We start from the raw sequence: 26,377 nt of genomic DNA, 5'->3' as shown, positions 1-26,377 counted from the left end.
TCATTGAAGACATATAAAATACTCTGAATAATTTGCATCTGATATATTTCCCCCACAAAATAAGTTCGAAAACCAGTTAGAAATTCTTAAAATTGCATCTACTCCTTCTCCCTCACTGAAAAATCCAGAATCAATGAATATGCAAGTGATGTTCATAGAACAGAAGCTGTCTCTTACTCACATCTTAAGTAAAAGTAGCCTACTGTAGCAATACCACAGTGTAGAAGTATTCTGTTACAAGTAAAATGCATGCATTCAAATGTTTACTTAAGTAAAATTACATAATAACATCAAAATGTACTTAACATTCCAAAAGTCAAAGTACTCATTATGCAGAATGCACCATTTCAGAATAATATATATTATAATTGTTGGTACATTCATGTGTTCATCACTTTAAAATAGAGGAGAGTGACTAGGCAAGGTGTGATTTCCGTTTGTTTATTTGTTTTGTTTTCCTCGATACAGAGGGTGGGGGGTGGGAGAGGGTTTTTGTTCTTGTTCAATTTGTGTTTCTGTTCTGTATGTTAAAAAAAAGAAACAAAACAATAAAAAAATTGATCATAAAAAAAAAAGATGCAGCAGGTAAGACTTATAAAACTATCTTTCTGTCATATTCGCTGAAACTAACCCTATGTTCGAGTAGAACTTCATGAAGCAGTTCATTTAATAAAAAATGTGGCTCCTCTGGCACCACCTACAGCCTTGTGGATTTGCGGATTTGCACAAATCCACAGCTCCTTGTTCAGATGCACCAATCAGGGCGGGGGGGGGTGTCTAACTGCTGGTCAATCACTGTCAGGCACATGCATTTCATAGCGTCCTCCCCTCCCCCTTCCCCGTGTACGAGCTGCAGATAGGTTTCCTCCCCTTCGCCCCATTTCACACGCGCTCTATCGTGCACAGCTCTCCCTTGTGGGGGGAGGGGCTTAGGAGACCGTTTGGGCTTTAGCAGAAAGGGGGGAGGGACTGAGAAGTTGTTGGTGTTAAAATTTTTTGGCTAAGTCCTGGATCTTCACTTGCCTGGTCCTACCACACTCTCGTACATTTCATTTGTCCAGAGAGTCTGGCCACTCTCCATTGACAAGTGTTAACTTCTTTGAAGGCGGGTACTCTGTTGAAGTTTAAAACTATTGGCTCTGCCCAGAGCCACTCTGGAGTTGCCATAACCAATCGCTAACGTTTGGTCGTGACATATGTCATGCGCATGTGCAACAAGAGGGGAGACAACAACTATCGGCTTATATTTAGCATTAGCATCGCTAGCGTTAGCCTTAACCAACTCCTTCACCACTAACGGACCAAGCTGGAAAATCAAACCTCATGGTCACCAACACAACTCAGCAAATATTGTTCTTGCTCGGGCTTTAACTTCTGGATATTCGGCAGCGTTGCCACAACGGACCGAATGGCTTCGCTCACATCTTTCTCGCACACGTCCTCAACGTCATCGTTCTCAGCCACTCCCTCTGTTCGCTGATTGGCCCGCCAAATATTTGGCCGGAGAAAACCCAAGAATATACCGCGAACCCAGACGTAGTACTGAAGGAAAATGAAAATTGAGCGGAAGTATGTAGGAGGGCGGAGCCAGGCTAGATCTTCACAATCCTACCTACAGCACCTTTAATGTTGCAGCTCATTTTGTATAGCCTACTTTATCTCTTTATAAAACATTTCTTTTGCCTTTTGTATTATCAATCTGAATCTGCAAAGTAACTTAAGTTATCAAATAAAGTGGAGTGAAAAGTATAATATTTATCTCTGAGATGTAGTGTAGTAGTTCAATATAAAGTAGCAGAAAATGGAAATACTGAAGAAAAGTACCTTAAAATTGTACTCAGTATTTGAGTTAATCATTTCTTTCCACCACTGGTTTTTACATCACACTTGTGTAAGTTGCATACTGGACGGCACATTAGCTTCCAAACTAGTTGTGATGTCACAAAATCCTTTTTATACATAAGCATCTTAAACTGAAACGTAAGGTGATCGCAGAGAATCTTTCCTCTTTCAGCAGATGAGTGTCAAAATAGCCCATTAACTGAAAATGTGTTTTTGAATGAAGGGGGATTTTAACAATGTAGAAAACCACAGTAGCTTTGGAAAATATCAACGGTTGTATAACGCATAAAGCAATGTGTAGTAATAAATGCACAAACATGCCAGTATGGGTCATAAAATATCATGACAAAAATATTCTCCTTAGCTATCTAATTCATCACTAGAGTTGCAGTGTGGCCTCATTCAGTCACAGGGGGAATTATTATGGGACAAATGGGAGAAGGCAGCACTGACAAACACTGACACTTGGAATATGGAAGAGAGATGCCTGCTTCTAGCGTCACAACACTGCAGTGTGCCAGACCAGTCATGTAATAGAAATAAGGAAATCAATGGGCATCAGCTTGATAAGGGAGCAGCAACACAGCAAAGCCTTCAGTGCGGCTACAGAAAATTGTACCATATGAAAACACAGTCTCAAAAATGCACACAATGTGTTGTGCCTTGTAATAAACAGTCGAAGAGAAATACTGAAGACAAAATGGTTGTCACAGTAAACACACTCCTGTCAGTCAATCTCCGTTTTGTTGCTTTGTACATCCAGCTGCATAATAAACTGCTTCTGCAGCTGCACTTCACAAAGAATCTGTCTGGCTGGTGTTGATTTGAGCTGTGCTGAATATGTTTGCAACTCTTTCTACAGGAGACATTAGAAAAGCAACAGGAGTGTCTAAAGAGGCAAAGGGAAGCCGTGAAATACAGACTGAAAAAACTGGCAGCACGGCAATCAGAAATCACAGTAAGTTGTGTTCAGACCAGTCAGTGTCGAAATTTTTCCACAACATGAATTTTTTTTTCTGTCTGTATTTTGATATTTGATACTTTTGAATGTTAAATCACACCTGTGATCAGGCAGGTATAATGAACTGATACATGCTTATGCCTGACTCAGAAAAGGTCCACAGTGATAAGAGAGAACATCATACTGAAATATCTGGAGATCCGGGCCATCCTGGACGAGGACCTGAGGATCACCCTGTCCCACCTGGAGATGGAGGAGCGGGCTGCAGTCTCTGCCCTGGATGGGCTGATAGAAAGGAACTGTTCTCTAATCCAGCAGATAGAGCAGGACCTGGCCAGACTCACTGTGGCAATGGACCAGACCGACACAGACCCTGATACAATGGTGATTCAACTTAAAGTCCAGTGGACCAAATACAGTTTCTCATTTGTGTATGAGAACCAAAAAATGTTTAAATTTGCTTTTAAAGTGCATTTAATTTCCTTTTCTTCAGTCTTTCTTTTCATACCCTGAGCAGCAAGACATGAAGACAGTGGAAAGGTATGGAATCACATCTTTAATTAATAATAAAAGAAATGGAGCAGCAGCTGATGTTTCTCACTGTGGTCTGCCTCCTCCAGAGTGATGGATCTGCTAAACAGCACAGACCCGAGCAGTGTGAGGCTGGACGAAGCTAAAGCCGAGCAGATCCTCAGCCTCGCCAACAACATGCTCCTGCTGATCAGCTCACAGACGCCTATAATCAAGAGCTTCACCAAGAGTTGTCAGTTCACACAATATTTCTATACAGTAGTGTTTCTAACCACAACTTGACCTCCTGTAGATTTTTCTGTATAAACATTAAATATGTGTCTCCAGATTCCAGCGAGGTGTGTTTGGACCCGGAGACGGCCCATCCAAAGCTGATCATCTCCCCCCATGGGGACAGTGCCATCTATACAGACACCTGGCAGCAACTTCCTGACCTCCCTGGACGCTTCGACACCACCCTCAATGTCATCAGCTTGCAAGGATTCAGCTTCGGCCACCATTACTGGGAGATTGATGTGACTGGGAAGACTTACTGGGAGCTGGGCGTCACCTATCCCAACATTCCCCGCAAGGGCACCACTGAGGACTGCTGGCTGGGCCGGGGGGACGAGTCCTGGTGTGTGGAGTTCTTTGATGGGGAGTATACAGCCTGGCACGGAGGGGTGCCCCATCAGCTGCCTTTCACAAAACGCTTCTGTCGGATTGGTGTTTTGTGTAGTTTCCCCGCAGGATTGGTGACATTTCTTGAGGCAGAGAACATGACGCCGTTGTTCTCCTTCTGTGCAGGAACCTTCTCAGACTGCCTCCACCTGGCTCTGTGTCCTGGCCATGACCACAATGGCACCAATGCGCAGCCTATTGTGATCTGTAATGCTCCATCTCCCCAGTGATCTCTGATTAGCTTCGAGGCTCCACAGAAAAGCTTTTAGTAATTCGTTGCTAAGGCCCCACTTTTCAATAATGCACCAATTATAAAGGTTTATAGGCAAGTAATGGCTTTATTTATATATATATATATATATATATATATATATATATATATATATATATATATATATATATAAAAATGTCCTTGGACTAAACATTTAATGAAGAATATGTCACTAATTAAATAAAACAATGAATCTGTTACCGATGCTTTCGGTGTCATAATAGGCTACCAGATTTTTGAGAATATGAAACATTGACAGTATGAACAGTAATAATTGGTTGCTGGACTAAACAATTTATTAGAATAAGAAGTGGAACCTATTTGGATTGCCGTGACTGATACATTCGTGGTTTAATTGAAGATAATCACACTTCTGCAGTTAAATTCTGTGTGAAAGCAACAAGAACCAAAATATAATATAATATAATATATATATATACATATATATATATATATAGATATATAGATATATATAGATATATAGATATATACACTTGTGCATCATTTTGTATTCATTCTATTTTATTTGTATTTAATTTAGCCAAAAAGATAATATATTATGGATTTTTGTTTTTATAATTGCTGGTATAATTATAGAAAATGCAGCAGGGTTGTCTGTTAGCACTCAACTCACCTCATTGTTTCTGATTTGGGATCAGATTTCAATTTAGACATCCCACCAATACAATTTAATTTCCCATGTGTGGACTAGGTTCAGCAGCACTAAATTACAACCTCTGATTAAGGATCTTCATTACAAACATTACACACGGTGACGCCACATTCCTCTGCTAATGTCAGTGAATTTACTGCTTTGAATTTACTCTCAAATGAAATGTGTTATGTAAGTAAAATAGCCTTGCCTTGAATGCAAATCATGCAACACTTCATGCAACAATAAAAAGAACAGCTTTCACCGAGTACGACTCAATTCCCTTCGTTCGTACCAAGGAGCATCAGATCGTTCGTTAAACGTAACATCACTACCTCATGGGGGATTCTTCCTCTGGGGACCATGAATGTCTGTCTATTCCATCCAGTAGATGTTGAGATATTTCACATAATAGGGGAAACTTTGACCTGTTGGTGGCGCTATAGAGGAAAAGACAGGGAATCACTAAAGACATACAGTACAATTCATCCTCTGGACACCGTGGATATCTGTACCACATGACAATTCTTTTTTTAAAGATAATTTTTTGGGCTTTTTCTGCCTTTAAAGGACAGGACAGTTGCGAAAGACACGCTGTAAATCGTCACAGGTCAGAGTCAAACCCTGGACCTCTGCGTCGAGGCATAAACCATCTACCCACTGAGCCAATTCAGTTTTTGAGATGTTTCTCTAAAAGCTCAAAACGTCAAATTCATGGTAGTACTCGTGACAATAATTGTCATTTTTGGAGATATTTCAGTGTGGACCAAAGTGGTGGACAGGCTGTACAGCATTAGTACTGTGGCTGAAAATCATCCACAGTACTAATGCTTTATTGATGACTTAGCCAGTTGTGGAATATCTGTCTGGTGTTTATCCTTTCTATTTGGTAATAATGCGGTTATAAATGTTGGCAATCCATTTAATCATGGGTTTCTCTCTTTTCAGTAATCTACCCAGTGTAAAGTTGGAAATGGTAATAAACTGTTAATAAATGGAGTTTGGGCCAAATGGTCCAACAGTCCTCATGAATTAGAGATTTTGCTGAAGACACAAAGCAAATGTCATGTTGGGGCATAAACATAATCCATAACGCATCACTAAATTCTTTATTAACCATAAATAAAGCTGTTAGTTACAACCAATAAACACTTTATAAAGGGTGCCTTATTAAAAACGTGGTAGCCTGCTTATGCTGATAATAAATTCTAGTAGGAAGATAGTTCCTTACAAGGAGAACACTACATTTCTCACAGTGCCTGTATTGAACTTTCAGATGAATGTACAATGTATTAGAAGCAGTGTGGCCCATCTCTTCATTAAGTTATATTATATATATATTATACTGAGAAAAAAGGACCATGAAAACAGTGTTTGATGCACATTTTTATTTATTTTTTATTTTATTATTTATTTATCTTGAACAATCAACAATGTTGCAAAACAAAACACAAAATTAAAACACAAAATAAAACACAATCAGAATTTAACAAAAAATTAAAAATAAAAAATAAAAATGGATTAGTTCGAGAAGGAGCAGGTGGAAGCAAATAGCTTATTTGGTCCTGCCCCTATTTCACAAAATCATATTATTAAAAAGCAAATAGATATGCAAATACAGCATACAATTTTTCAGGTCTTACAATAACTTACAATTCCATTCCTGTGTTTCGGTCTGTTCTTTTCTGTATTGGTCAAGTAATGATGTCTTTAATCTATTTTTGAACTGAATGATATTATGGCTCTGTTTGATGTCATTGTTCAGTCCATTCCATAAGGTCACCCCACAAACTGAAACACACATGCTATTAACAGCAGTTCGCACAAGAGGTTGTTTGAACATACAATGTCCTCTTAGATGATATCCCCCCTCTCTTTCATTAAACATTGCGCGTATGTTACATGGCAAATTATTTTCTTTAACTTTAAACATAAATTGTGCAGTTTTAAATGTAACAATGTCCATACATTTCAGCAATTGTGAATTAAAAAACAGATGATTAGTGTGCTCATAATACCCGTGATGTGTGATTTATTATCCTGATTAATCTTTTTTGCAATGTGCAAATATTTTGTAAGTTGCTTTTGTAGGTATTTCCCCAAACCTCCACACAATATAACATATATGGTAAAATAAGTGTGCAGTACAGAGTATGTAATGTATTTTGGTTCTAGTTTTGCTCAATATACCAATACTCCTGGCCATCTTCATGCACAGATATTTAATGTGGGGCTTCCAGCACAGTTTGTGGTCAAGTACAACACCCAGAAATTTACTTTCATAGACTCTTTCAATTGTTTCGTTAGCAATTACTATTTTTACATCTGTATTTATAGTACCATTTCCAAATATCATGAATTTAGTTTTGTTCAAGTTTAAAGATAACTTATTTGAATCAAACCAAAGTTTTAATTTATTCATTTCATTTGTGACCATTTTCAGCATCTGCTGCAAGTTATCCCCACAACAAAAAATATTTGTGTCATCTGCAAAAACAGTAAATTTGATACTTTGCAAATGTCATTTAGATAAAGGATAAACAGTTTTGGGCTTAAAACTGACCCCTGTGGAACGCCACATTGAGTGTACATATTCTTTCTGTATGACAAAGTCTTGTTTAAGAGTTTCATTTTTACTTGGAAGTCATAGAAGTTACTGATACATAAATATATAAGAAGTATTACATTTTACTTAGTAATTTATCCTTAAATGCACCAAGTGTATTTGGATCCAAAGTCTGTATTCAAACAAACAATTGGCTTTGCAAATATGCTCTCTGAGCCTTTGTGTTGCATTTGAGTGCACACTTATCCTATTCAAACAAAATTCATTCTAATGAATTTCAACATAAATAAATAAATAAATAAATGAAAGTGCGCGCCTGGTTAGCTCACCTGGTAGAGCGGGCGCCCATATATAGAGTTTTACTCCTCGACGCAGCGGCCGCGGGTTCGACTACGACCTGCATGTCATTCCCCCTCTCACTCCCCTTTCAAGTCTAAGCTGTCCTACACAAATAAAGGCCTAAAATGCCACCAAAAAAAATCAATAAAAGTGACTCAGCAACAGGGACAGATGCCAGACAACCCCACGCTCATACAAAGGTTAGTGTACTTGCACAAATGTTCAGACAAGTGCGAGTGTTCTGTCAGACAGTGCACTCTCATTTTACTCTCTTGGAAGTCTTCTGATCCACTGCCATCATGAACCTTAAGCTCCTCTTCTTTTGCCTCTTCTGTGCGGTGCTCCTCATACCTGCTGAAGTATGTATTCACTGATTATACAGCAATTGTGTAGCAATAAGCAAATGTAATGGCTCTTGTTTACAATGTTGCAATGTTATTGATAAGGCATTTAGCTGGGAATAAAATGCATTCAAACTTGTTGTCCAGGTTAAAATAGATTAATTCATTACATTGTTTTGTAATAAATATCAACAAAATTCTACTAAGCACTTTCATTATCATATTTATATTATTATATTTATTGACTCTTATGTGGTGCTTTCAAATTATTGTTCAGCTGAAACCTGATAAACCCAAAAAGCATGAACGTCATGAACATCATGAACGTCATGAACATCATGAACGTCATGAACATCATGATCGTGAGCTTCAGGGACATGGGCGTCAAAAACATGACAAAGAAAGGAAGAAAGGAAGATTTGAGGACATAATTTCAGGTAACTGCTTCTTTTTAATTCCTTATATAATATATTATATATAACAAGATTTGACATTTAGTTTTACAGGATAAGAGCGAAAGGAAGACAACAAAGCTTAAAGCTTATAAAGGAAAATTATTGTTTTAGACGACTTCTTTGAGATCCGAGCTCCGAGTGATGATGAAGACGATGATGACAGTCATTCAGACTGGGTTTTTGAACTTCAAGAGCTAGAAGGTGAGAGAATTGACACTCAAAGTATTTATTGAAAATATTTATACCAATTTGTGTAATGTCACATTTTCCCATAAAAGGCTACCTCACCTTGGAAGCTTACGTTCCCCTTCTACTTTTTAGGCAAATGCATCCCAAACCCTTGCCTCAACAATGGAGTGTGTGAGCAAAAAGGCAAGAGGGGATTCAAATGCAGGTGTCCCAAACCTTTTAAGGGAAGGAAATGCCAGAAAGGTGTGAACATTTAGCATGCTGTTGTTGGACTGCAGACTAATGTGCACTATATCCTGAGCAAACTAAAACTAAAACCATGGTGTTATCATTTCAGGCCCAAAATACTGTAGAAAAGGTCAATGCGGGCGTGGGGAATGTGTTCGGATTCCAACTGCCCCGTTCTATGAGTGCAAATGTAAGATGCCCTTCCAGCCTCCAGACTGCAGAACTTGTAAGTAGTGTTTCTTTATCCAAACAAGACAGAATACATATTTTCTACATGTTTGTACAATTCCTGAAAAGCAAGCTTTAACTGTTGACTGTTTTTCTCCAAAGTTTCAGTGTGTCAGCCTAATCCATGTAAGAATGGTGGACAGTGCGTCAAGGATGGTAATAACTTTGACTGCCAATGCCCTCTGGGGTTCAGAGGACGTTTCTGCCATGTTGGTAAATATGACACCCTACATTATTGTTTTCCTTTTCCCATTCCAATATATGCATCATCATATCTCATATACTGACTGGGTGAGGTATAATTCCTAGGCCCAAATGACTGCTATGTGGATGACGGAGAGTCATACCTTGGCAATGTGAGCGAGACAGATGACGGCTATGAATGCCTCTACTGGAACTCTCACTTCATCCTGGAGAACGGAGCTAATCCCTTCAAAACCTTCCAGGACACAGATGGACTTGGCCCTCACAACTTCTGCAGGTCAGGAAAATAAATGAGGGTATTCAAGTAGCAGAGGATATCTACAAGAAGATGCTCACTCACATATTTTCTATGACAGAAACCCAGACGAAGACAAGATGCCCTGGTGTTTCTACAGAAAAGGCAGCAGGTTGTTGTGGGACTACTGTAATGTCACAAAGTGTCTTGAACCAACAGGTCGGCTTTAAAGCTTCAGATAACTTTCTAATTATGAGTCAACAAAAACAGTTATCTTCTGTTAACTTCTTGTGCATGTGTTTTCAGGTGTGGCGCCAACTAAAATTGTCCCGACAGACGCCAGTCCCACTGTTTCTAAGGCCCCACCTCCAACACTTAAACCCACAGCATCAACCACCGTACCTACAAAGACTGAGAAGCCCAGCCAGGCTCCACAACCTTCTACTACACCCAGTGTTCCTCTCATCCCCACCGGCACTGCTCCCCCGCAACAGTTTGCCACTTGTGGGAAGCCTCTGCCAAAAAGGCCCATTACACGAATTTTTCAGGGTCTGAAGGTCGCTCCCGGGGCTCTACCTTGGCAGGTGTCCCTGCAAGTGAGACCAAAGAACTCCAACCTGCCATTCAAACACATATGTGGAGGAGTTCTCATCAAGAGCTGCTGGGTACTGACAGCTGGACACTGCATGTAAGCGCAATCATAATGACTGCGAGTCTGAAAAAACACAAAATGCAACTTAATATTTATTGAACCATGTGCTGTTTGTGTTTGAATAGAGAACAAAATAAGGATATGCAGGTGGTCATGGGAGGTCTGTCACTGAATACAGAGGAACCCACAGAACAAACCATAAAAGTTGCAGAGGCTATTGTACATGAGAACTACAGAGAGACTATAACAGCTGTTTACAACGACATAGGTGATCTATCTCTTTCTCTTATCTTATATTAAAAAAACACTGAGATTACTAACAATATGATAATATATTCTAAAAAGCCTTTTTTAGTCAAATAGCACCATTTGTGGGGCGGCCTTTAGCTCACCCAGTAAGAGCGTGCGCCCCATGTAGACTGAGTCCTTGGCAGCGGCCCGCGTTTGAATCCAACCTGCGGCCCTTTGCTGCGTGTCATCCCCTCTCTCTCCCCCTTTCCTGTCTATCCGTTATCACTATCGAATAAAGGGAAAAGCCCCAAAAAATAATCTTTAAACAAAAATAAAAAATAGCACCATTTGTAATGTTATGATTGATGACAGTATGACAGTATTGATGAAAGAAAAACAGTGATAATGTGATGTAAACATTCCAAAAGTTAATTTTATTTTTTATCCAATCTGCATTTCCAAAGCTTTGTTGAGGCTGAGCGGCACTGATGGAGTTTGTGCCAATGAGACCCAGTTCGTGAAGACTGCCTGTCTTCCTGATGCCCAACTGCCTGATGGGATGGAGTGTAAAATTGCTGGATGGGGTGTCACAGAAGACGGTAAGGCCACTTTTGCATATTCAACCACTAAAACAATTCGATTTTTTTGGTACTTCAGGGTTGTTGTTGTCCTGTATATCTTTATTAGCATACAACTACTGAAATTAGACACACATTTCTTTGTTACAACTTTGTTGCATTAGTTGTTATTTGCTAAAATCTCCTTTTTCCACCTTCTCTCTGCAGCTCAGTATGGTTCCAACCACCTGCTGGATGCCAATGTGCTGCTGATCAACCAGGAAAAGTGCTCTGAACCTCGTGTTTATGGCAGAGTCCTGGACAATACTATGTTCTGCGCTGGCTACCTGCAGGGAGGGGCAGATTCTTGCCAGGTTGGTAGAGGGAACTTCCCAGTTAAATTCATGCTCAGCGCTGTGGAGGAAGGTCTGGCAATGCAAGACTAAATGCATGCTATCATTCAGAATATCTGCATGACTAACTTACCTAAGCTCTTTAACTGTATGCAGCATTGTGTGCATTTGCTATGTGGTCAGCTGTGTGCTCTTGTTTCAGGGTGACTCTGGAGGACCACTGACTTGTCAGGAGAACAATACCAACGTTATATATGGCCTGGTGAGTTGGGGAGACCAATGTGGACAGAAGAACAAGCCTGGGGTCTACACACGGGTCACTCGCTTCCTGAACTGGATCAAGACAAAGACTCAAGCAGCTGCTCCATAGGCAACCTCTATTACTCAGCAACATGCCAGTGTAGCCAAGAACTTGGTTATGGTCATGATTTAGCTTTGGGGTTTTGTGCGGTTGTACCTGGTATTTTGCGTTTTAAGACTAGAGCAATTTTATATTTCAATGCTACTCTACACCCCTCCAAAAAAATCAAAACCATTTTATCAAATTGTTTTGTTGTGGAGTAAATGTGCATTGTTATTTCAGGTTCATGTGTTTTACCTGTTACATATAGCCCAAGGCAATCCAAACATTATATTAAAAAGGATGCATGCGTGGAAAAGGAAAAGATACAATAAATGTTAAATGTGACTACCCTGAAAATGTGTCATTTTTTTTTATTAATCAAGGACAGTCTTTCTCAGTGGTCTCTCAACAGGAATTACGTTAGAATTGTAGTGGGATGCATTCTTTCTGGTCCTGCCACCAACTTTCAGGCTACTGGACAATAGTTTTTAAAACACTTCAGAGGTTCTTGGAGTGACGCTGGAAACCTGTCCACTTATAGCAATATTTAGTGTAGCAGATGAAATTCTGAGTTTAAATGCAAACCAGTCGGACATCATTGCATTCACATCATTTTTGGCCCGTAGGAGAATTTTGTTAGTTTGGAAATCTTCTATTTCCCCATCAGCTTCTGCTTGGCTGGATGGAATGTTTTTTCTAAAGCTAGAGAAGATAACATTTACATTGAGAGGGTCTGTGGAAAGGTTCTATTTCAAGTGGGGACCGTTTTTGTTGTACTTTGAAAGTCTGAAAGAGTTGCCCACTGGGTGAGTGTCCCTAATTTTAACTGAGACACCCCCCCCCCCCCCCCCCCCCATCCTTTCCACTGTTTTTTATTTTAATTTCTATTTTTTTATAAACCATTCTTCTTTCTATTCATTGCCTATTTATTCATCTCTCTTTGTTTTCTGTTGGTATTTGATCGCCTCATGGAATGGTTGACACATTGTAAATAATTACTTAATTTGATTATTACTTAATATGCTTTGAAAGAATTTTGATGCATAGCTGTGAGAATGCATCAATTGAGATTTTTTTTTTTTTTTTGTTGAACATACTAGCTGGCAAGAGGTGTATGGGGAGGGTGGGGGAGGGTAATCTTGTTCCCGTTTACAAAAAAGAAAAAACTGGAGGATAATGTACTGTTTGATGTAACCTGTATTGTGCAATTCCTTCAATAAAAAATAAATAAATAAACAGTTTCTAATTGTAGAATCAGGATTTTCTTGTTTAGGTTGTGGTTTAAATTATGTACACCCTTTTTGTGTCACATCCATAACAACATGCTGAAGAGATGTTGATATGGCAGCTGGCACTAATACATGGGAAAAGTAAACAGTAAGATGCCATCTGAAAAAAAAAAAAAAAGGAATTGTAGTGGGACAGTAAATAAATATTTTAAATGTCTTCTAACAATAAGCAGATATATCATCATTCTTTGGAGAAATGCAGTCAAATGATGGCACAGCATGAACAGTAAAGGTATTGACAGTATATTAATGTTAACACCATGCTAATAAATGCTTCATCTTACTGTTTACTTCAATGTTGGTGCTGGAATGTGTGTAAAATGTAGATTTTACAAATGTTAGCTGCCTGTCATCTGGGTTTACATGAATATGCCTTATAATACACAGGTGCACAAAATGATTGCTCAAATCAAACAGGGTTACATTTTCTCATTTTCTCACCACTTTTTAAAAGCTGATTATGTTTAGCAAGGTTCTGTTGATGAGCCACAAAAATGCTCCAGCTTTAAAGTCTATGATAAAGTCTTGGGTGACAGATGATTGGCCTCGCTGGGTATTTTATTTGCTGCAGGGCCACTGATATACGAGAATGAAGGCATGCATGTCATCCATGGTCCGGTGAACTGAAGGGACAGTTATACAAAGAACGAGCCAGTAGTTTATGCACGGATCATTTACTTCCTGAACTACATCAAGTCAAACATGAGAGCTGCTAAGCTGCTTCCTGAATCTATAGGCTTTACAACAGAACAAAAGTGCTGTTTGAGGCTACACCTGATACCCCTTGATACAATATTTACTGTATGTGACACTGACAAGTTTATATAGATACTATCAACGACTATAGAAAGAAATACAATTAGAATATCCCTTCTTGACTATATTTCTTACTTAACAGCTTTCTATAAAAATATCAGAATTATAGGATCACAATAATATAATATCACAACATAATACAGTTTTTTCTATATCAGTTCTGGAAATAACTTCTCTTAAATACAGAGGTAGGTCTTTTACAGCATCTTTTAAAGCATGTTTGACATTTCCACTGTGTAAAAATGTTAGTGAGGAAAAAAATAAGAGTTCAATCAGTGAATCTTGATTCACAACACAGTCACTTAAGGTTGTCCTCTAAGTTCACTCTTTGCTCCCATTTGTGTTTCCGTGCCAATCCCAGGGGTCCTTAATCCAAAACATGGTAAGCGGCTGCATGTTCAGTCCATTTACATCAATGCATGGGTTTAACATGGGGTAGAGAGGCTCTGTGCACTGCACACAGAAAGTGTGAAGCAGGGTCATAGCATCAGCATCATAAAACGACAGCTCCCCCTTCTGGAGATTTGCCAGTATGCCCAGCTTTCTGACTCTCTTTCCCACCGACAGCTGCTTCTCCTGGGTATCATGGCATGCCAGGTACTGTCCGTCTCCATGGTAGATGCACCAGGATGTGTTGTTCACACCCAGGCTGGAGAAACTCTGACTTGGAGCACCTTTTTTATTGACTGACCCAGTGGTCACACCCATTAGCCAGTAAGGTTTCTCCTGGACGATGACCTCCCAATAATGCTGGCCAGTAGTAAAACTCTCCTGAGCCAGGACACTGTACTGGGAGTCATAAGGCTCAGGGCTCAGAGCTTCACTGACAGACTGCCTTCTCCAGTACACTTGTTTCCTGTCCTGGGATATTTCCAGTTTGGGATGGGCTGACTTGGAGTCCAGAGCAGGTGAACTTAGATCTGCAAATACAAATCTACATTGAGTACATAGAGATAGCGGGGGTTGATTTTAGATGGCAAAATATTGGATTCTTTACTAACATGACCACATTCGTGGAAAGTGTTGAGACAGAGCCACTGAGAGGTCATCCACCAGCCTCTCTACTGTTCTCAGCTTCTCAGGGTCACACAGATCTTTGTCTACTTCCTGGATTGGTGCTAAATCCAAAGGGTCGCTACAATAACAACTGAAAACCATTAGAAGGCAAAAATCATACCAAAAGAAGGCAGTTAGGATAGAAAAAAATTAGAGTGACGATATACTCACCAAAGATTCTGTGCTGTGATTTGCTGTTGAAAATAAACAGGCCATGTACTACTGTGCTGCACTGTACTGTACGTTTACAATCACAGAAAACATTTTACCTGCATTTGTACTTTCACATGATCACAACAACACACTGTGATAATATTAGGTAACCTACCTGTAGGAATCGCAGCTCATTTGTTTCTCGGAGGAGTGATTTGCTAGAGGCTCTGAGGCTGTCTATCTCTTTGATCTGAGCCTCCATGATGCCCCTGTGGGCCTCCAGCCACTCTGTCATGTATGTCTCCTCTGCGTCTATAATCTGCATCATCAGACGCTCATCACCATCCAGCACAACACGGATCCTGCTGTACTTGTCTGAGATTCTCTCTCTGAAATCTGCAGCAGACCTCTAAAGAAGAAGAAAAAGATACATTATTTAAATACATACAAGAGGGGATTCTTCAAATAAAACAATAGATGGCTATTTCACATTGACTGTACCACTGTTTGTGTATACAATGACTCCAAGTCCCTGATGGCATGTTCTGCTTCACTTCTCCTCTTCAGCAGTTTGTTCATGGTGGTCTCTAACATGCTCTAAAGACAGAAATACAACAGGCCTATAGTACATAAACACCCTGACAGAGAAATCAAAACATATTCATGATATTTTCAGGGAAATAAAACAGCCAAAATATATTCACCTTGAAGTCTGTGCAGGCTTCATGGAGTTGAAACGCTTTGTGGTTTTTGTGCATGCCGACCAGGACACACAGACAGCACACAGGGACCCTCTCCTCCATACAGAAGAGCTTGAGCTCCTCACGGTGCTCCCTGCACTTCAGAGACAGAGGATCCCCCGTCACCTCCACAACTGTGTGCTCCCTCAGAGCAGACCTCTGCTGGTGCAGCAGGGCGTGAGCCTGGCACAGTGAGGCATCACAGGTCAGACAGGTCCTTATGGCTACCGATGGTGTCTCTATGCAGTGGTCACAGTGGATAGTTGATGATGATACGGTTGCCCTGCTTGGTGGTGTTGTCCGTAGCTCTGCTGTTGACGGGCTGTTAGTGGTGAAGTCCTTTACTTTATTCTGAAGGCTGGTGTTTACCTCCAGTGTGAGGCCAGAGGGGAGGAATATCTGACATTCTGGACAGAAGAAAGGACCCTCATCAGATCCCTCTGTTTCCCACACAGCCTGGATACAGGTGAGACAGAAGTCATGTCCGCATGGCAGTGTCACAGGATCTGTGAAGAAATCCTGGCAGACGGGACACTTGAAGGTTTCCTCAACAGTCCCCATAGCTCTGTGTGCACCTGTTATGGCAGCTCAGTGTGCACTGTGCTCCAGGCCTTTCTGCTCATGAATGTTTCACAGGCCTCTCTTGGCATGCACATGCCACTCATGTGCCTCAGTGTCAGATTACTAAAGATGAGATAATATCTTCCACTAGCTGATTCAAGCCATTGACTCTAGACCACACACAATTGAATGGCACATTTCCAACAAACTTGATTAAATGAATTAGATTACCAAACATGTGTTCTAAATGAAGTACAATTTACATGTGATAAAAAAGCTAATTCATTTCAGTCTGAAAATCAATTCTTGACTTTGGGTTCAGTAACAAAATAATCTGAACTCATCACCACATCTTAATTTCTTCATCAGCAAACGGATTTTGCATGTCATGGCATGACAAGTTATAAGTGAATCTTGAGTTGAGATTATTCTGTACAAAATGTGCCTTCAGTATAGTCAGTGATAGTTAATTAAAACAGTTATCGTTATACAGATCAGTGCTCAAATATGTTACGCTTACAATGATGTTCCCACTTTATAAATAAATATGTGACATTGTATTTCATTTAATGAAGGAAATCATTTTAGAGGTATACTATTTCTTTTAGCGCAGTTGCGTTTAAGGTATAACTGAATCAATATTTTTTTATAAAACCTATCTCATGTAAAACACTACTTTTACGATACGCTATCTAAAATGATTTGTATTATGATTATTATGAGTATCTGCGTACGTGCAGTCAGGACTTTTACTCATCTTTCTCGTAGATTAGCTACTCATTGATGTAATATAGCGCTTACTCCCTGAACGTATATTTTACGTACACGTCATTCGTGCATAGCTCAAATACGGCACTTCCCAATCAACACCAACGTCGTGGGCTGTGGATGTGGCAGCAAAGCACCGGTCTAGCTGACAACGTGTCTCCTGCAGTGCACTCACAAGTGTAGTTGTGCTTGGTTTTCTAGATTTTCACATTGTAAGGTAAGGAGTAATCTTGTACAGCCTGCTTTCAGTTAATTTAGTCGTAACATAGCAGCTAAGCAATGCAGTGAGGTAGTTCATAACAGCTAATGATAGCTAACGTCAGCTAGCCCTAGGTACGTTTCGACAGCAGAAACAATAACGTTAGACACTTTGCTACAATATGTTCAGTCTTAATAACTAACGTTAAATTGCAAACTGCAGGGGCTTCACATATAGAGTTTAATTTAATATGTATGAACAGCACCTAACGTTAGCCCTTGAATTTGGTAGCTAATATGTCTAAGCTAACGTAAACCAATCCAAACAATATCATCTTCACTGGGTCAGTGTGTCAAGTACCACAATGCTGATACCTCATGGCAGATGATGCAGAGAAAACTAATGTTCAAATAAATAATGTTAATTAATTTTGTTATTGTATCTTATTTACATTTTAAGTATGGTGTAGATAGCTAACCATATAGCCTGTCTATCATACTGTATCCAAATCTGCTTATCTCAGATGCGGTTATTGCACTTAAGTAACCTAGGTTGTGTGTTCATCACAGCTGTCAAGTGTCAGTGCCATGTTTGCCAGACTGGCCTTGTGCACTCGCCTGCCATCCAGAATCAGGCAGTCAAAAGTCTGTCCAGTGTCCATCAGATCACATTCCCAGGTTAAATGTAAGTAACCAGCCAGCTTCTTTGTCATACCTGACCTGGACACTATTCTCACCATCTCTGATATATATGCTATAATACTCTTTGGTGCATGCTGATGTGTCTCTGCAGTCCCACGTCCCCATGGAAAGTCTTTTGTCCACCGCAGTGAGTTAAAGCAGGCCAAGCGTATTGTAGTGAAGCTGGGAAGTGCTGTGGTGACACGCGACGAGTGCGGTCTGGCACTGGGACGACTGGCCTCGATAGTAGAGCAGGTAACGCCACACTAATATTGTTGATCGAGAGGAACTCTGCGACGATGGCTCTGGGAATATACAGGTGCTGGTCATATAATTAGAATATCATGGAAAAAGTTGCTTTATTTCAGTAATTCCATTTAAAAAGTGAAACTTGTATAATGTATACATTCATTCCACACAGACTGATATAATTCAAGTGTTTATTTCTTTTACTTTTGATGATTAGAACTGACAACTAATGAAAACCCCAAATTCAGTATCTCAGAAAATTAGAATATTGTGAAAAGGTTCAATATAATCAGCTAATTAACTCAAAACACCTGCAAAGGCCTTTAAATGGTCTCTCAGTCTAGTTCTGTAGGCTATACAATCATGGGGAAGACTGCTGACTTGACAGCTGTCCAAAAGACGACCATTGACACCTTGCACAAGGAGGGCAAGACACAAAAGGTCATTGCTAAAGAGGCTGGCTGTTCACAGAGCTCTGTGTCCAAGCACATTAATAGAGTCGAAGGGAAGGAAAAGATGTGGTAGAAAAAAGTGTACAAGCAATAGATTTCATTTTCTGACAGGACTTTGCACCTGCACAAAGTGCCAAAGCTACCAGTACCTGGTTTAAGGACCATGGTATCCCTGTTCTTAATTGGCCAGCAAACTCGCCTGACCTTAACCCTATAGAAAATCTATGGGGTATGGTGAAGAGGATGATGCGACGCGCCAGACCCAACAATGCAGAAGAGCTGAAGGCCACTATCTCATAACACCTGAGCAGTGCCACAGACTGATCGACTCCATGCCACGCCGCATTGCTGCAGTAATTCAGGCAAAAGGAGCCCCAACTAAGTATTGAGTGCTGTACATGCTCATACTTTTCAGTTGGCCAACATTTCTAAAAATCCTTTTTTTGTATTGGTCATAGTCAAGTAGTAATCTAATTTTCTGAGATACTGAATTTGGGGTTTTCATTAGTTGTCAGTTCTAATCATCAAAATTAAAAAACACTTGAAATATATCGGTCTGTGTGGAATGAATGTATACAAGTTTCACTTTTTGAATGGAATTACTGAAATAAATCAACTTTTTCATGATATTCTAATTATATAACCAGCACCTGTAATATTATGTGGGCTCAAGGAAGACTTAAAAACAAACTGGAGGAGTAATCTTGGCTGTGAAAAAAATGGCTTGATTGTTATAGCCTTTATGTCTCCTGTCAGGTGGCCATGCTGCAGAACCAAGGCAGGGAGATGATGATTGTAACCAGTGGTGCTGTGGCATTTGGGAAGCAGAGACTAAGACATGAGATCCTGCTGTCTCAAAGCGTCAGACAAGCCTTGCATTCTGGACAGAACCAACTCAAAGAAATGGTGAGTAATTATCTTTAACACTGGGGATTTTAGTCCACTCTTTGAAAAATGTTTAAATATAAATATGACTTTTGTTCATGGTCTTTAACTTTAGTGAAATCTTTAAGTCAGTTCCAGTTTTGGAGGCGAGGGCGTGTGCAGCTGCTGGACAGAGCGGTCTGATGGCATTGTATGAAGCTATGTTTACCCAGTACAGCACCTGCACTGCACAAGTATGTACTTGACTGTCCTCACAGTAAAAACGCTGACAAGAGTTTTAAATGTCACTTAATTCTCTACATTTCTGTCTACTTCTGTAGATTCTGGTCACCAACCTGGATTTCCATGATGAGCAGAAGCGTCGCAACCTGAACAGCACGCTCCATGAACTGCTGCGGATGAACATAGTTCCGATCATCAATACCAATGATGCTGTTGTTCCGCCCCCTGTTCCCAACAGTGACCTGCAGGGGGTAAATGTGGGTACTGTGTGAAGGGCATGCTGGGAATGCTGAATGTGGTCCAGATTTGTGATGGTGGATTGCTTAAATCATGCATAAATGGAAGAAGTGTGTTTCTTTTCACAAACATATTCTCTCCCCCCCCCCCCCGTAACCTGTAACTTCTTGGACGCATGATTTTTAACATTTAAAGGCTGCTTTAAATGTTCTCTGCTAATTTAAAGTGTGGTTGTAGAATGTGGGTGTCTTATTTAATTTTTTGCCATTTTATTGTGCATATAGACGTGCTGGTTTTATCGTGTGTGTTGTTTTGCAACTACATGGGACTAGGAGGCTTTTGTTGTATGGTAGCAACTGATATTGTAAGCTGCTATACTACAGTAATTATACTGTAGTATAGCAGCTTACAATGGTGAGATACAGTGATTTTCCTTTTGGCTTAATGACATTTCTGTTTGTATTTCAGGTAATAAGCATCAAAGATAATGACAGCTTGGCTGCACGGCTGGCTGTTGAAATGAAAGCAGACCTCCTTATTGCCCTATCTGATGTTGAAGGTACAGAAATCGCCACTAATTTAATGATTATGATTTACTTTGCATGTGTGTAAGATTAGGTCTCTTTTATAAATTAAATGTTTCCAAAGGTTTGCAAAATTGTTTAATTTACATGTGAAAATGTATCACAAATATCCATCCGGATCTCTGCAAATAGTTCATTTTGTCTTATCAACCACAAGAGTGGTTACTGTACGTTATAGGGAATGCAGCATTCAGGTTTTTTTTTCCCTTCTTTCTCCAGTAGCAGAGATTAAAAATCAGGATATCTAAGCATCAGCCAGACTGATTTTTGTCTCTTGTCAGTCGCCCAACTTTATGGAAGAGGAATGCTTAATCGCAAGAGCACTTAATGTTAATCAGGATTCATAATGATCGTTAATGAAACTATCAAGCTGCAATAATCGGCTGTCCCTGTTTTGCTTTTAAGGCTCTGACACACCAACCCGACGGCCGACCGTCGGCAGAAAAGGCAGTCGGACTGATCAGGCTCTCCGAGTTGGTCAAAAGTACCTTGGAACACACCGAAGCGACGCCGGCTTGCGCGTACGTTCTGCACGAGACGTAATATGTCTTCATAACAGCAGGCGGCGCTAATCTGTATTGTCATCTAAAAAATGAAAACCGGAAATGACAAACCTCTCTCTAGACCTAGTAAACACAGAGCACGCTGTCGTCCGTCATTGTTTTCATCAGAGTGTTGATGGTAGTCAAGAAAGATTGTTGTTGTCATTACTCGCTGAACGGAAGAAAATACGATGGCTACCGGTAGTAATAAGAAGATACTGGCGTTGTCAGCTCGTGCACTGATTTGCTAGTCAAGGGCTAGCGCTCCACCAATCAGATTGGCCATTGAGTCCGACTGCCCACTGGCCGATTCAACAAGTCAACTCGGCCAAAGTGAAGGCCGACTGCTACTCTGACGACGGCACGGAACACACCGAACAGACTCGAGTCACTGACCTCACCAGACTGTCCAACGGCCGATAATCGGGTTGGTGTGTCGGTGCCTTTTAGTCATGAACATGTATACTGTGTAGGTGTTTTGGTCTGATAGAAAGATGTGACTGCTTTTGGTTCTGTAAAGGATACAAACATGTTTTTCTTCCACAGGCTTATACGACAGTCCCCCAGGAACAGATGATGCCAAGCTTATTGATATATTCTACCCTGGAGACCAGCAGTCAATCACGTTTGGCACGAAGTCCAGAGTCGGCAGCGGTGGCATGGAAGCCAAGGTCAGCATCACATTTTATATTTTGGACTGAGTTGGTTGAATGATGAAAACGTTGCATTATACTCAATCATGTCTTCTTAATCAGGTGAAAGCCGCCCTTTGGGCACTACAGGGTGGGACGTCCGTTGTCATTGCCAACGGCACACATCCTAAAGTCACAGGCCACGTCATCACAGACATTGTGGAAGGGAAGAAAGTTGGCACCTTCTTCTCTGAGGTGAAACCTGCAGGTACTGGGTGAAACCATAATGACCAAAGAATATTTGACCTACTTGTTGCCATGTGTTTTTATATTTGATGCGTGTATTATTGACACCACCAGGTCCAACTGTGGAGCAGCAGACCGAGATGGCCCGGCATGCAGGCAGGACTCTGGCCTCCCTGGACCCTGAACAGGTGAGTTTGATTTTAAAATGCTTTTGTATATGAAGCCAATTTTCTCATGGGGTCCAAATTGGTTTTAGGCTTGATTGCAGTAGATATACTGTGTGCTGATATATTAAGAGTTAATACAAAAAGTCATGGTTAAGTCCCCTAAATACAGTATATTGACCTCCATTATATCATTCCTAAATGAAATGACAAGATTACAATAGAGTGCATCTCTTGGTTAGCACTCAGCAAACCTAATCCATTAAAAACATATCAACACTAAAGAATCATTTTCACAACAGGATATGTGGGGCTGGCCAAAGTCATTACTTTTTACATTGTACTGGTAGTAGCTTAATTACTAATTTGATGTGTGTGTGTTCCAGAGAGGGGAGATCATCTGCTGTCTTGCTGAGCTACTTACAGAGAAGAAAGATGAGATTCTCAGTGCCAACAGGAGAGACATGGAGTTAGCAAATTCGTCAGGTACCGAAGCACAGAAGACACACTGATCACATTAATCCACAGCTCCATGCAATCGTCTGACTCAAATGCACTGGATCACTCCTCTGTAGCACTTCTACTTAGGGAAACTGGCATATAAAGGAGGCTTAGATCATCTGGTTGTCAGCATTGGTTGTCATTTATCTTAGCTCTGGTGTGCATCAGCCATCTTGTCAGTAAGAGGCTTTTGAATGTGTTGTACTAGTAAGTTTATGAGTTTGGCTGGAGTCATTGCGTTCCCAGTGTTGTAGCGCAGCAGATTGAGTAGGAAGATTGCTATTTAACTGGATGATCGAAGTTGTCACTCCTGCTTCACCGCGCCATTTTCTGCAAATTCTCTCGACATGTCGGTGTCTTTATTCGTTGATTCGATTTCCTCGTAGGTCGTCTCTCCCAGCCTCTGATCGACCGCCTGAGTCTGTCCACTGCTAAGCTGAACAGCCTTGCCATTGGCCTCCGTCAGCTTGCCGTGTCCTCCAGGGATAGCGTGGGTCGGGTGCTGAGGAGGACCAGGGTGGCCAATAACCTAGAGCTGGAACAGATCACAGTCCCCATCGGTGTGCTGCTGGTCATCTTTGAGTCCCGTCCTGATTGTCTCCCTCAGGTCAGTCAACCCAAACACTCTGCCTTCAGACGTACTCACCAGTAGCTGCTGGTTAGGGAGACTTGACATCTGTGTCATTTAAAGTTAATAACATTTTCATGTAAGGCTGGGCAATATATGGATATATATATATATATATATATATATATATATATATATATATATATATATATATATATATATATATATATATATATATATATATATATATATATATATATATATATATATATATATATGGATATATATAAGACTAGAATCGTCTTAGATTTTGAATATCGTAATATGGCTTAAGTGTCCCACCCCGGTTTTAAAGGCTGCATAACAGTAAAGTGATGTAATTTTCTGAACTTACCAGTGTGTTAGCTGTCATTTGTTTGCCTTTAACCACTTAGTCATTATATACAGATTACTGATGATTATTTATCAAAAATGTCAGTGTAAATATTTTGTGAAAGCACCAATATTTAACCCTACAATAGTGTCACAATATCATTATCGAGGTATTTGATTAAAAAAAAAAATATTTCGCCATGTTTGATTTTCATCATATCGCCCAGCCCTATTTTCATGTATTTTTCATGTGTTCCAGGTGGCAGCTCTGGCTATTGCCAGTGGAAATGCTTTGCTACTGAAGGGGGGTAAAGAAGCTTCCAACACCAATAAAATTCTACATCAACTCACTCAGGAAGCACTTTCCATTCATGGAGTGGCGGATGCCATTCAACTGGTAAAACTGAAAAGCAATGCATTATTGAACCAGTGTGAATCTTTCCACTATTACAATATTAACGCCGATATTCTGTGACATTATAAAATGTACCTTGGCGTGTAGGTGAGCACACGTGAAGAAGTCGAAGATCTGTGCAGGCTCGACAAGTTGATCGACCTGATCATTCCAAGGGGCTCGTCCCAGCTGGTCCGGACCATCCAAAGGGCGGCTAAGGGTATTCCTGTGCTGGGCCACAGCGAGGGCATTTGTCACGTCTACATTGACAACGACGCCAGCATAGACAAAGCTATTGATGTTGGTATGTGGTTCCCGTGTGTGGCTGTCGTTTGATGATGTTTCCATATCTGCTATGGTTTGGTCAGTGTTTTTGAAAGTTGTAGAACTGGAAAATAAATCTTGTCATTTTCTTTTCGAACACCTAGCAGTTGTAATTGATATTATTTACCTTGTTGCCCAAGAGTAATTGACTTGTTGGGGTAACGCAGAACTGCTGAATTAATGTGTACTAACTTATGATTCATTCCAGTCAGAGACTCCAAATGTGACTACCCTGCAGCCTGCAATGCCATGGAGACCCTTCTTATTCACAGGGATCTGCTGCGAACTCCTATATTTGACCAGATCATTGATATGCTGAGAACAGAAAATGTAAGAAACGTGCAACAAACCTTCTAGAGAGAGAGTTTGGCACTTAATTCAGGCCAACTAAGTACAGCTTCTATTTATGTTTTACTGATTATTTATGTTAAATCATTGTGCAATTGCTTTCTCTCAGGTAAAGATCCATGCAGGCCCCCGGTTTGCATCCTATTTAACTTTCAGCCCATCTGAGGTGAAGTCTCTGAGGACAGAGTATGGGGATCTGGAGTGCTGCATTGAGGTGGTAGACAGCATGCAGGATGCTGTGGACCACATCCACAAATATGGCAGCTCCCACACTGATGTCATTATTACAGAAAATGAAGAGACAGCGGAACAGTTTCTGCAGCAGGTGGACAGCGCCTGTGTTTTCTGGAACGCCAGCTCTCGCTTTGCCGATGGCTACCGCTTTGGCCTAGGTATGTACAGTATCAAGCATGGTTTTACTTCTTACTGCCATCTGAGAAAAATATGAGAATATACATCCTTTTGTAAATGGATCTAACCTACCAGTCTTGAAAATGGGGCAGAGGAGTTAATTTGACGGTACTTATTTTGCAGGAGCGGAGGTTGGTATCAGTACGGCACGGATACACGCCAGAGGTCCAGTGGGTTTGGAGGGGCTTCTGACCACCAAATGGGTCCTTCGAGGAGAAGGGCACACTGCGGCTGACTTCTCTGAGCAAGGCAGTATGAAATACCTTCATGAAAACATCCCTGTACCCCAGGGGAGCTTTAGTTAAGTGCCCAACCAAAGAGGCATCAACAGGAATCAAGATAACTGATGTCTACCCAGAGTTCATTTAAAGGGTTGTGTCTGCCAGTAGCTGCTTCGTCACCTGTATACAACCACTATGTTGGTGCAGGAAACTTGCATGCAGAACAGAGGCAACTTATACTGGACAACCACGCTCCTGCTTTTGTGAACCTGCCATAAACCTGTGATCCACTTTTTTTAGATGAATAACAATCTCCTGAGACTTATTGGTTGTTACATGACTGGTGAGAGGGAAATGTTTCTGGTAAAAGGAAAAAAAACTAAATTCTGTTATTTATATGCGACAGCGTGACAAAGTATACACGGACAAAGCTCTTTCCTCTGTTTAAAAAATAATAATCATTGGCCTAGCTGTGGTTTTATAACTTATTTTTCTACATGCAAACTATCCCTTGGCCTTTTTTGTAATGTACTTTAAGTGTTTTTGCAGGATTGTGGTTTAGGTATTTTGCTGTCCTTCCTCTTTGCACAGATGATTTAATAAATATGCTGTACAGTTCTTTACTGATGACTTGTGTTATCTGTCACAAACAAAATCTGCATCATAATGTCACTGGTTTACAACATTTAGTTACACAATGTCACCAAGGTAATTGAGTTTTTGAATATCTAGTACAGATTACTCTTGTCAGACCATACCATTTCTCATTTCAGTTCTCCACAATAATTGAAGACCTATGTGAACAATACTGTTTCAATTTGTTCTTGGAGATACAGAAATTCTAATTAAACCAACATCACACAACAACACAAAGCTTTTCAGATTTGAGAGGGCTGGATGTTAAACACTTTCAAAAGTTCCCACT

The 26,377-nt window shown here is 40.3% G+C and overlaps 4 protein-coding genes across 5 annotated transcripts; 3 read left to right on the top strand and 1 right to left on the bottom strand.

The window, feature by feature from the left end:
* Positions 1-2,542: 2,542 nt before the first annotated feature.
* Positions 2,543-4,224, top strand: LOC144532795 (putative E3 ubiquitin-protein ligase TRIML1). Its single transcript, XM_078273730.1, has 5 exons — positions 2,543-2,554; positions 2,705-2,800; positions 2,954-3,207; positions 3,424-3,566; positions 3,662-4,224. Exons 1-5 carry the CDS (start codon positions 2,543-2,545, stop codon positions 4,222-4,224), a joined length of 1,068 nt encoding a protein of 355 aa, XP_078129856.1.
* Positions 4,225-8,121: 3,897 nt separating this feature from the next.
* LOC144532734 (factor VII-activating protease) lies at positions 8,122-11,865 on the top strand. The gene is made up of 14 exons (XM_078273665.1): positions 8,122-8,181; positions 8,441-8,507; positions 8,565-8,600; positions 8,730-8,819; positions 8,940-9,050; positions 9,145-9,261; positions 9,366-9,476; positions 9,573-9,744; positions 9,824-9,921; positions 10,009-10,390; positions 10,480-10,622; positions 11,050-11,184; positions 11,371-11,516; positions 11,698-11,865. The coding sequence occupies exons 1-14, from the start codon at positions 8,122-8,124 to the stop codon at positions 11,863-11,865; spliced, it is 1,836 nt and encodes a 611-aa protein (XP_078129791.1).
* A 1,139-nt stretch (positions 11,866-13,004) lies between these two features.
* On the bottom strand, positions 13,005-16,656 carry LOC144532732 (tripartite motif-containing protein 14). The gene is made up of 6 exons (XM_078273660.1): positions 15,857-16,656; positions 15,654-15,749; positions 15,328-15,561; positions 15,171-15,193; positions 14,945-15,078; positions 13,005-14,863 (listed from the first exon to the last, which is right to left on the bottom strand). Exons 1-6 carry the CDS (start codon positions 16,451-16,453, stop codon positions 14,265-14,267), a joined length of 1,683 nt encoding a protein of 560 aa, XP_078129786.1. The 5' UTR covers positions 16,454-16,656; the 3' UTR covers positions 13,005-14,264.
* A 645-nt stretch (positions 16,657-17,301) lies between these two features.
* LOC144532731 (delta-1-pyrroline-5-carboxylate synthase-like) lies at positions 17,302-26,070 on the top strand. Of its 2 annotated transcripts, none has more exons than XM_078273659.1 (17): positions 17,302-17,438; positions 17,990-18,104; positions 18,213-18,355; positions 19,558-19,707; positions 19,815-19,919; positions 20,007-20,159; positions 20,614-20,704; positions 21,818-21,942; positions 22,027-22,171; positions 22,264-22,337; positions 22,700-22,799; positions 23,201-23,421; positions 24,014-24,151; positions 24,257-24,452; positions 24,681-24,802; positions 24,930-25,212; positions 25,355-26,070. In XM_078273659.1, the coding sequence occupies exons 2-17, from the start codon at positions 18,008-18,010 to the stop codon at positions 25,534-25,536; spliced, it is 2,325 nt and encodes a 774-aa protein (XP_078129785.1). In that variant the 5' UTR covers positions 17,302-17,438; positions 17,990-18,007; the 3' UTR covers positions 25,537-26,070. The 2 variants fall into 2 exon arrangements, with proteins under 2 accessions (XP_078129785.1, XP_078129784.1); XM_078273658.1 differs by having other exon boundaries at positions 20,007-20,165.
* Positions 26,071-26,377: the final 307 nt, after the last annotated feature.

Source organism: Sander vitreus, chromosome 17 (genome assembly GCF_031162955.1).
Source record: "Sander vitreus isolate 19-12246 chromosome 17, sanVit1, whole genome shotgun sequence".
NCBI classification, from domain to species: Eukaryota; Metazoa; Chordata; class Actinopteri; order Perciformes; family Percidae; genus Sander; species Sander vitreus.
The sequence above is the reverse complement of the archived record's forward strand: the minus strand, read 5'-3'. Positions and strand labels throughout refer to the sequence as shown.

Coding starts and splice junctions, on each gene's coding strand:
- LOC144532795 (XM_078273730.1), top strand. Junction 3,208..3,423: donor GTGATTCAACTTAAAGTCCA/GTGGACCAAATA, acceptor TGCCTCCTCCAG/AGTGATGGATCTGCTAAACA. Junction 3,567..3,661: donor CAAGAGCTTCACCAAGAGTT/GTCAGTTCACAC, acceptor ATGTGTCTCCAG/ATTCCAGCGAGGTGTGTTTG.
- LOC144532734 (XM_078273665.1), top strand. CDS start 8,122: ATGAACCTTAAGCTCCTCTTCTTTTGCCTCTTCTGTGCGGTGCTCCTC. Junction 9,051..9,144: donor GGGAAGGAAATGCCAGAAAG/GTGTGAACATTT, acceptor TTATCATTTCAG/GCCCAAAATACTGTAGAAAA. Junction 9,262..9,365: donor GCCTCCAGACTGCAGAACTT/GTAAGTAGTGTT, acceptor TTTTCTCCAAAG/TTTCAGTGTGTCAGCCTAAT.
- LOC144532731 (XM_078273658.1), top strand. CDS start 18,008: ATGTTTGCCAGACTGGCCTTGTGCACTCGCCTGCCATCCAGAATCAGG. Junction 22,800..23,200: donor GGAGTTAGCAAATTCGTCAG/GTACCGAAGCAC, acceptor ATTTCCTCGTAG/GTCGTCTCTCCCAGCCTCTG. Junction 23,422..24,013: donor GTCCTGATTGTCTCCCTCAG/GTCAGTCAACCC, acceptor CATGTGTTCCAG/GTGGCAGCTCTGGCTATTGC.
- LOC144532732 (XM_078273660.1), bottom strand. CDS start 16,453: ATGGGGACTGTTGAGGAAACCTTCAAGTGTCCCGTCTGCCAGGATTTC. Junction 15,194..15,327: donor ATGAGCTGCGATTCCTACAG/GTAGGTTACCTA, acceptor TATTTTCAACAG/CAAATCACAGCACAGAATCT. Junction 15,079..15,170: donor ATCACAGCACAGAATCTTTG/GTGAGTATATCG, acceptor TTGTTATTGTAG/CGACCCTTTGGATTTAGCAC.